Here is a 10239-nt window from a genome sequence, read left to right on the forward strand (position 1 = left end):
CTTTCTTAGTGCGTTTGTTTGCAGTTCAGTAGTTGTTTTATTTACATTTTACATATAAAACATATGACAAATATTTTAAATATTGGTAATTTCCCACTTGTGGGAAATTTATTTTTAAGGGTTGCATTTGAGTTAAAAAGCACGGAGGCTGTTTCTATGGTTAACGAAATTTTCTTAGTAAGTATAACTTACTAAGTTATACTTACTAAGTAACCAGTGGAAACATACTATAAATGAAGATAAATTTAGAAATCTTAAGAGCCAGAAATAAAAACACAATAGTTTTCCCCAGACATTTGTAAAATGTGATATGTGCTTTTTTCTTTTCGAATATGATTTTTTGTGAGGAAAGTTATTGTAAATACGATATCTTGGTAATTATTTAATATCTTTTTAATTCCACTTAAGGCGACTTAGGCCTTATAATAGTAGAGGTTACAGGACTTGGCTTATCACACCTAATAACGCTCAGTTTTTATTCGGCCGGGTAATGGTATGGACTGATGCGATTCAATGATGTGTTATTGTCGGCACTTCAGAAAAATTTACGTTTATAATAATTTTAACCAATATGTAATTAACTTAATTTATTAATTTAAAACCTAGAATTATTTTAAAACCATTAGTGTTTGTTGTGAATCATTTCGTAGTTATACTTGACTTCGTATTTATTCATTTATTGTTTATAAATGTTGTCTATAGAAATCTTAAACTTATTGAATAGTATTAATTAGAGGTATTCGACGGCATTTGATATAAATTATGAGATTACATTATATATATAACATTATATATAGTTTTTAAAATAATAGAAATTTTTTCTACTATGAAAATAAATCTCGAGGAATTTAAAAGAAATGCTTATTGAATCTATTATCTGAATAGGAATTATTACTACAATAGTTCCAGTTTTGTTGCAGTTACAAATCATCATATTACTTTTATCAGTTCCTATGATATCATAAGCTCTTCCTCAAAAAAATTTGACTGCTTTATATCTATATTACATATTTCCTTGGCTTCGAATGTGCAGTCACGGTAAAATATATTCCGACCTAATAACTTAATAACTGCTTCATTATAGCGCCACCATTTAATGCAGAACTGCCGGTAAAGCACCTCGCGTGTCTGGAAACAACCAATTATTGATGTTATACATTTATCACTCGAGGGGGTTTTCTGATAAATAGCTAGCCTTTCTGTAGCCAACTTTTGTTTGATTATTTTTAAATGGAATTTAACTTACTTATTTAGTATTTGTATCAGCGAAGTAAATATTTACGCATTTGCTAAATTTTCAATATTTTGTTTATTTTGTATGCCTTGATAAATATCGAAGAAATATTTTCTCTAGTATAAAAATATAAAGTAGCTTTTCGAATAAATATTACGACCTGTGTGCTGATAAAGATAATTTATGTGATTTTAGTATAATAAAATGTTTAAAATCAGTTTTTTTTTAAAGTTAAACTTTGAAATTACTAGTAAATCTATATAATAAGATTAACATTCTCAGAAGTCAGTCATGCAATTAGTTTAATATGAATTATAAATGCAGTGCTATAATTTATAATTATTCTTGTAGGTGGTATATGCGGGACTTTAATATATATATTACTCATAGCCAGTTTTTTTTATGTACGGGTACTTTTTAGCCCTACATTGACTTGACTCCCCCAGTTTGACTTTCTTAATTATTTTGAGTGTTACATTGCACATGAATTAATTCCATAAGTCACTCTATCTAACAGGTGTTGCAGGTGTTCTATTAAATAAAGTTCTTGCAATTAGTGATTTAGGCTTTCCTTTGTTAGTCATAGTTGGACCTAATTGTGTCTAATTACTCATAGTTAGGATAAAAAGCTTATTGGTAGGAAAACTGATTATTATGTACAACTTTAAATGCTTATCACTATCATTAAATATAAGTTAAACACACGATGAATTATATATACAGTTTACAAAAATTTTGAGAGAAGTGCTTATGCCGAAATTAGAGAAATACAATTTTTTTTGCCGCACGTAAGGGATAACTTAATTTCTTAAGTAGCAAGGAACTACTGCTACAATACAACTTTAATCCCCAGAGGTTGTATTATTGTAATATTTTTTGTGTACAAACTTCATATTTCGTGGCATATGGTTATACAAAGTTTCTAGCCTTGGGTCCCTAGTGCAATTTATATATGATCTGATAGTTAATAGTATAAGAGGTACTATTGAAATAAAATTAAACATATGTATAATTCAAGTCGTTTTTTCACAGTATACAAAAATTTTTTATTAAATTAATATCACTTCGAAAGTACAAGTTGTGTATTTTTTGACTACATTGCAATACCTAATTTATTAGAGATTTAATTTATATATAGATAACTAACTTTCTTTTGTTTGGTTTTATTTATACTAAGTGCTCTAACGATATATCTCTTATTATATAGTATATGTATGAAAATTATTCCTATTTCCTAAATAAATTAAAATTTTGTTTCATTTTATATTGAATGAATTGGATATTAAATTTGAATTCCTCTCATCCTATAAATATGCAATTCAATTCACGGTAAACTTAGATCTTAAAACATTTTGATTGATCTTATAAATATGCAATATATGTGTATAAGAAACGGTTTCAAGAGGAGGAGAATTAAGAAAAATAAAAGATTTAACTGAATAGCTAAATAACTAAAGTTATCATTATATTGCTATTATAAAATAGTTTCAGAAACTATTCATTTTATAAGATACAGATGAGGCTACTTCCAATAATCTATTTTCTATAATAAAATTTAACTTACTATTAATTTTGCTTAGTTCCCGTAGTTAAGAAGCTACAGTCTTGAAACAATAAACAGTTTTTAAAAATTCTTGTAGACAATCTAATGCTTTTATTAAAACAACAATAACGATAGATTCTTATCTTTAAAACTTTTTGTTGCTGAGAGAACAGTATCAGTAATTATAAAATACAAATTTATTAAATAATGTTATTTTTATAAAACGGTACGTCAAGTTTTTTTTCATCTAATCTATAAAGCGTTTTAAAGAGTGAAATTTAATAAATAATATTTTGATTGTGATAAATGTGAATAATGTAGATCAATAATTAGAAATGCGTACACAAATATTCTATATTGCCATATAGGGTCATATTCGTACTTAATTAATGCGTACATTGAATAAAAAAGGTGACTAATATATACAACTTGTATATATCATAAAGGCATTAAATACGTATATACCTCCTGTTCAAAAAGTATCCGGATGTCGTTGTTTGTTAACTACTCCTAAAGTAATAGATCTTTTTAAAAAAAATTTTTTTGTTATGTTGGTACACTCTTTCTTGACATATAGTACAAATTTGAGCACCATCTGTCAATTAGTTTGTTTACAGCAGCTGTTAATATGAGACTACCTCAAATGCATTTAGCGATTTTTACTATGGAAAATTTTTGTTGTACGCGATTTTTTGACCAAACACGGCACTAATGTCATCGCTCAGGCACCATATTCGCCAGATCTGGCACCGTGCGACTTTTCCTTGTTCCAGAAACTCAAATTGCCCTTTCGTGGTAAGCGTTTTGAGTCGATTCAATAGGTAAAAGAGAATTCGCCGAAGGAACTAAAAGCCATACCTGCACGGGCCTACGAAAAGTGTATGAAAGATTGGGTTAAGCGTTGGCATATGTGTGTCGCTTCAGAAGGAGCATACTTTGAAGGAGATAAAATAAATTTGGAATAAAATTTAAATTTGTGTGTTTTATTTACAAAATCCGGGTACTTTTTGAGCTATTCTATATAACTATTACATATATTTGGTAACGTCACCTTACTTTACTTACTTATATACGTCATAATAAGCCGTCATTGGATTGCTCCACGCGGCTCTATACTCTAGGTGTCTTTGCTAAAGGTGCGAATTGTCTAGTTTCATATATTACTATATGAGTACAATAAGTATGGTTAGTACTTCTTAACTTGAGCACTCCACCCGAGACACGGTCTTTCTCTATTTCTTCTTTCTCCAATTTCCCCTTCAAATACCTTTTTCTTTGTAGCCTTATTGTTCATTCTCATGGCACGAGCATATGATGCAGCATGATCTGATGCAGCATTTACCTCCAGGTGAGTCTGATGCTCGCAAATTCTCTAGTCTCGTATATCAAGCGTAGTTACTGCTTCTTAAAATTGTGGAAAAAATTTGTCCTAGTAAAATTCGTACAGCTTGTGATAAATTCAGATAGGGTAGTCGTTTTTAATTCGTAGAGAACTAAAAATCTTATGAAGCACATGTTTGTTCTCTCGTATCACACTCAGTATGGTTTTATCATTCTACGATAGAGTATTTGATCTCTAGACTGAGTTGATGGTTGTTAGATTGTAGCACAATCATCTATGGAATTCAGTTAATGCAACAATCTCTTCTTATATGCTGTATTACTCCACTATGCTTCTTTTATCATAGTTTTCGATTTGAGTATTAAATTAATATTTTATTATATGTAATTATATATTTTATATTTAATTATATTCATTATATTTAATTATAGTTATTCTATTTAATTATATTTAAGATTTGTTACGTGAATTCCATTACTAATTGTTTTCCGAGTAATCATTCAGTATACATTACTAAAACAATATTCAAATTAAATTTAATTTTTAACAAATTTTCGGTATATTTGTCTTAAAACAAACTATATTTAAATAATTTGAAATGTGCATTAAATTAAAATAATGACACAATTTTATTTAATCTCATTTAAGTGTAATCTCATTTATATAATCTCATTTACATCGAGTGCTCGGACATAGAACTAATCCTTAAATAGTATGTTTGTTTCTATGCAACTTCCCGCCAATGTTTCCATTTTTGAATTTCCGCGTACAGTGCAGCGCCAGGACATTCAGTATCGCGCACCTGTCTATGTCCGTACAGAATATAATCTTTACGCAACTGTCCAGTTTCAATTGAATATTTAATAAAGTCCTGTGCCACCTGCAGCATTGGAGCCGGCGGCAGTTTCTCTGTAAAACAAATACACATAAAATATAAGCAACGAAATCGAAATTGAGTTGTAATGGCCCAAAACAAACTGAAGCCACTGCCATTTAACATACCAACAAAATTGCCAATTAATAATAAACCAATGCTTTGACTGTTATAATTTGGTGCATGTGCTCCAACCACATTGTAACCACGTGCTTCATATACATTGCCATCAGCGCCTATGGCAAAACTGTAACCAATATCGGCCCAGCCGTGTTCATCCATATGAAAATTTTGCACCGAACGCATTGATGCCTTGCAAGCGTCCTCCGTTAAACATACGCCAGGATTGTACGAATGATGTATGATGACATATGGTGCAGGTCCAGTGAAATTTACGGTATCGCTGGGTTCTCGTGCCTCCCATTCGCTGCGCTTAATCAACCGCCATGCGCGTGCTACGCCGCTGCCCGTGCTGATTGCGGTTTCGCTGTCGACGGGTGCTGCATCAGCAAACAGCATTGCATTGACACTGGCTGTAGGCAAATATTAATATTTAAGCATTAATTGTGCGAGTATAATATTCAACTGCATATAATGCAACTGCACTATACATGTTTTTACGCTTTATAATTGCTAAAATTTTCCTATACATTTTAGCCATGCAAGGGAAATCTATCTTTTAGTTACCCGCACTTCAGTAATTATAGATATTGATAACTCACTTGTTGTGATGCTGCCATATGCTAAAAGCAGAACGCTCAATGATATCAGCAACTGAGATAAAATTGCATTTGGCGCTGTTCTAGCTGTTGTAGCTGTTTTAACTGTTAATAGTTCGTTTGTTGTCAGTTTCCGTATCATGGGAATCCCCTGTAAATAGTCACTTTGTGTATCGCTTCTGGTCATGTTCGATTTTAATTTTTAGCTAAGCGTGCGTTGTTCTGTGCAGGTGAAATGCAACGGATTAAATGCTCAACATGAATTTCCAATTTTTATATTCTGCTCGACATTGGCATTGGTCACTGCGGTGCTCCAGATATTCTGTTTGTTTCTACAAAAAATGTTCATTTTTGTACTTTTTTTCCGTAAATTTTGTTGTTGTTTATTTACTTTCAGTGGTCATTGTTTTGGTTTTTATCTTAACAGTTTGATTGCTGATTTTACTCTAAATATTTAAAATTTCAAAAAACAAAAAAAAATTGTGTTAATCATATTATCTAGGTTGATTACTTGATTATTGCCCATTAAACCGGGTGATACGACTTATTATTCCAAAGTATATATTACAATTTAATTTGGAAGTAATTTTTTAATTATATTGCCGTTGCTTATGGTAGAGGACGTACGAGTAATTTTCGTTTAATTCGAAAAAAGTTTTGGGAATTCCCCCGGAAAATCTATTAACACGTTTTGTTCATGAAAGAAGCCTTATAGTTGTTTTTAGTAATAACCGCAAAATTTTTTTGTTGCATTAAAGAAATTGCTTTATTATGTTTATGTAAAGTCATTTGTAACAAATCAGTTTTGAGTTATAGCGCCGTAAATTTAAATATCTGTGCTGTATACGAAACTTTTTTGCAAATAATTTTAATAGCTTATTTCAGTGGGGATTTTTCGGAGTTTTTGTTAAACATCGTGTGATTTTTCCTTAAACTTTGCTCTTTTTTTTACTTAGGAGGACGTTCAAATTGGTAATTATGCATTAAAATAAAACGAGTAAGCAAACAATATGCATTAAGGAAATTTGAAAAAAATTGGGATTTTTCTTTGTGATATATATGGTAAAGATATCTTCTCTGTCACTCTCTCTTTTAGTGCAAAATTGAATAAATAAAAAAATTCTTAACTTAAACAGAAGACAGATAAGCAAATGCTATGTAATTAATATTAAAATAGAATAGGAAGAAGTATTAAGATAGAATATAAGTAAGTCAGATGATGAAAAAGAAAGAGAAAATATATAAATTACTATTAACAAAAAATTGATTAAAAGACATACAAAAAACAAAAAAAAAGACAAACTAAGAAATCAAAAAAAAAAAAAAAATGAAAAAGGATAAGGCAATAAGGATAGAAAAAGAAAGAACACAGAAATTGTGAGTAGTGGTTTTGAAAGAAAATATATAGAAGCGATAGAAAGACAGAAAAGAAATAAATACAGAAAACAGTTTTTTTCGAATAGGTGGAAAGCTTCAAAAGTCTCAATGTGTGATTGCGAGAATCCATTAAAACCACATCTTAAAAATTATGTTGTAATAGATTTTCCCAATCAATGCGAAAGGACCTATAGTTGGAACCATATTCCACTATTGAATTAATGAAAATATCAGTGCGTTATCGTTTATATAAACAAAATCAGTACAAAACAGGATCAAAAAGATCGGGATTAGTTTGTTACCGCACATAATTTGACGGTTAATATAATATAAATCGAAAGAAAGGGATGGAAATCTCGCAGAATATACATTGCAGAATGGATTTCTAAATACATGATTGTAAAGTGGAATGTTGAAAAAGTTGTGCAGACATCTGTTTAGTTCCGAAACTGTTTGGGCGATTTTCTTCTAAGACTTGGAACAACTTGATATATAGATGCTGAGTTCGAAGCAGATCAGGGGTATATTGTGGTCACAAATTATATATTTTTGCGCTGATAAAATAGGTTTAATAAGTATAGCGAATCTAGTGGTTACATTAAAAACAGAATAAGGGAAGTGCTTACTGTGTCTATAGTTGGCACAGCTACAGATATGGAAAAGGAATATAAATATATGAAAAAAGAACATGCAATAAAGGGGTAAAAAAGGTATTGCGAAATGAGTAAATAAAAAGCACGAAAAGGAAGTTTAAAAATTAATAAAAACCCATTTTAAAAAATTGGATGAAAAAAGTGTCATATAAGTGGCAACTATAACAAAATATACTATTTAATATATAGTACATAACATAATATATAGTGTATAGTATAATGTAGTGCTTTTATTTAAAATCATTTACTTGTAAAATAATAAATATTAAAAACATTAAAGTAAATAATCCTATCTAACAATGTTAAATATTACTAACAAAAAATAATTAAAAATATGATGTAAGTCAGTAAAGAAATTCAAGAATATATTTGTAGAAAATCAAATCGAATATATTACTAAAATCATTTTTATTTTAATTACTAAAATAATATTACTAAAATACTATAAATCATATATAGTTCATTTAGAATATGCATTATAAATTTTTTAACTTTGGAATAAGTATAATCTTGAAATATATGTCTGTTTAGGTCTATTTTGTACCAAACCAAACAAGACAAGAAATTTCTACACACGATGACATCACATCACCTAATTTACTATTCCTTGCGGAAGGTCAATTAAAAAGTTAATGAAATAATCGCATATCAGTCTTAATTAAGTAGACTTGACAGTACTTAGATAAAAACTTTTGTAGAAAAAGCTTAACATATTTTAGACTGTCTGAAGAAAGCATTTATAGCAATCAATTCTGAAGGTGATCCGATCACAAAATGAACAGTTTCTACTTAATGGAAAGAGTCCATCAAATAGAATTGCAAAACAGAAAATTAAACACCTGTTCAAGGACAAGTTGGCGCATCAGTCTGATGTTAAAGATGAACAATCTATGTGAAAATTCTATATTATATCATTTAGTGAGATTTATTTCTATTTGATTAATAGAAATTGCTTTAATGTTGCGATATGCCAGTTATTAAAATTAACTGAGTAACCGCTAATATCAGCTTGGGTTTAGGTAATTAGATTCTATGATTCAGCAATATCTCCGGAATTCACCAGAAAAAAGCCAATGCATAACAGCATTTTTGAACATATCCTGAGAATTTGATGATTTACAGATTTAGATTTAGAATTTAATTTGAAATCATAAAACAAAAAGTAATTCTTAAAATTACATGAGAAGAAAATAATATATATTCTTCAGAATTCAATTCGTGGGCTAAATTATTGAACTGGTTTTGCTTAAAACGCGCTGTCACCAGCAGAAGTCCCTTTTTCTTCTTCCTTAGCACAACAGTCCTGAGAGGTCCAGTGCTTCCTCAACCAATTTATGCCATCTGATTCGATCCGATACTAAGTTTTTTCAACCATTAGAAGGGTCTATAAAAACGAAAAGAAAAACATTCCTTTAGCTAGTAGCGTAGCCTTTTGAAGAAGTGATGTTAGAATGATCGCATAGAAGTTGATTTTACACGGTTCCGACTTAAATGGTGTTGTCAATGTCGTGGTCTTATGCGAACCTTAATAAAAAGTGGAGCTGTCATTATAATAATAATAAGTATTTAATACAATGAAATGCTATACTTTAGAAGAGTGTGCCACAAAGAATAAACGTACCTGTGCTATAATCCTGTTCTTCATTATCTTTTAATATCAAATTATTGCGATATCATTTCGTATTCAGATAGAGTATCAAATAATTTTTTTTTATCAACTTAATTCTATAACAATATTTGATAAAACATACATATTTTAATTAAATAAAGTATTATTTTTATTAAATTATATTTTTAACTATGATTAGGAAATTCCCCAAGTTCTTCCATTTTTCTTCTTCAAAAAATTGATAAAAAACATAAATAAATAAAATCATTCGAAAAGTAAACGAAACACTAAAGCCTATGCTTTTTAATTTATATGCCTTTATTAATTTATTTATAAAAATAAATTATTCGTTGAGTTTGCGTTAAATTCCTTTCAAAATTTCAATTAATATGGAAGCTGATTTTAATACCCTGTATTAACTACGAAACCTCAGTTGCTTGTCGCTCCACCAATATCAGCCCACAAGCAAGAATTACCTGAGTAAGTATCGCCGGGTTGTCTCAGTCTTTTTACGATACGAAGCGAAACTAATAAATAAATAATGCCAATTAATAATACTCCAGCAGTTCAACAATCTAATCTCATTTGATTGATTTCTGTTAGATACTAATTATTTCTAATATGTTTTTTCATTAAAATAGCAATTATTTTATGTCAACTACTAAAATACAAAATATTACGTCGATTGACAACAAAACTGATATCAGTCAAAATTTTCTTATCAAAGGTGATGTGGCGAATAGTGAACGCCCCAAATCCGAAAATTGAATTTTGGCAATTTGTGGCGGTTCATTGCTGAAATTCCTGTTTGCCTAATGAAATTGACCCCGTGAATAAATATGCGAAAAATATTGTTGTTGTATTAGAATTTAATTTTACAATTAGTTT

General features: G+C 29.5%; 1 protein-coding gene across 1 annotated transcript; it reads right to left on the reverse strand.

Annotated features, from left to right (window-relative positions):
• Positions 1 to 4751: 4751 nt before the first annotated feature.
• Positions 4752 to 6065, reverse strand: LOC119684100 (peptidoglycan-recognition protein LB-like). The gene is made up of 3 exons (XM_038098049.1): positions 5716 to 6065; positions 5122 to 5526; positions 4752 to 5028 (listed from the first exon to the last, which is right to left on the reverse strand). The coding sequence occupies exons 1-3, from the start codon at positions 5897 to 5899 to the stop codon at positions 4844 to 4846; spliced, it is 774 nt and encodes a 257-aa protein (XP_037953977.1). The 5' UTR covers positions 5900 to 6065; the 3' UTR covers positions 4752 to 4843.
• Positions 6066 to 10239: the final 4174 nt, after the last annotated feature.

This window comes from Teleopsis dalmanni, chromosome 2 (genome assembly GCF_002237135.1).
Source record: "Teleopsis dalmanni isolate 2A chromosome 2, ASM223713v2, whole genome shotgun sequence".
In the NCBI taxonomy this organism is placed as follows: domain Eukaryota; kingdom Metazoa; phylum Arthropoda; class Insecta; order Diptera; family Diopsidae; genus Teleopsis; species Teleopsis dalmanni.

Bases quoted from the DNA above. Each gene is read 5' to 3' on its own strand.
- LOC119684100 (XM_038098049.1), bottom strand. From the start codon at position 5,899: ATGACCAGAAGCGATACACAAAGTGACTATTTACAGGGGATTCCCATG. The intron at 5,527-5,715 runs GTGAGTTATCAA...ATTTGCCTACAG, and splicing joins ATATGGCAGCATCACAACAA to CCAGTGTCAATGCAATGCTG. The intron at 5,029-5,121 runs GTATGTTAAATG...TTTGTTTTACAG, and splicing joins ATTAATTGGCAATTTTGTTG to AGAAACTGCCGCCGGCTCCA.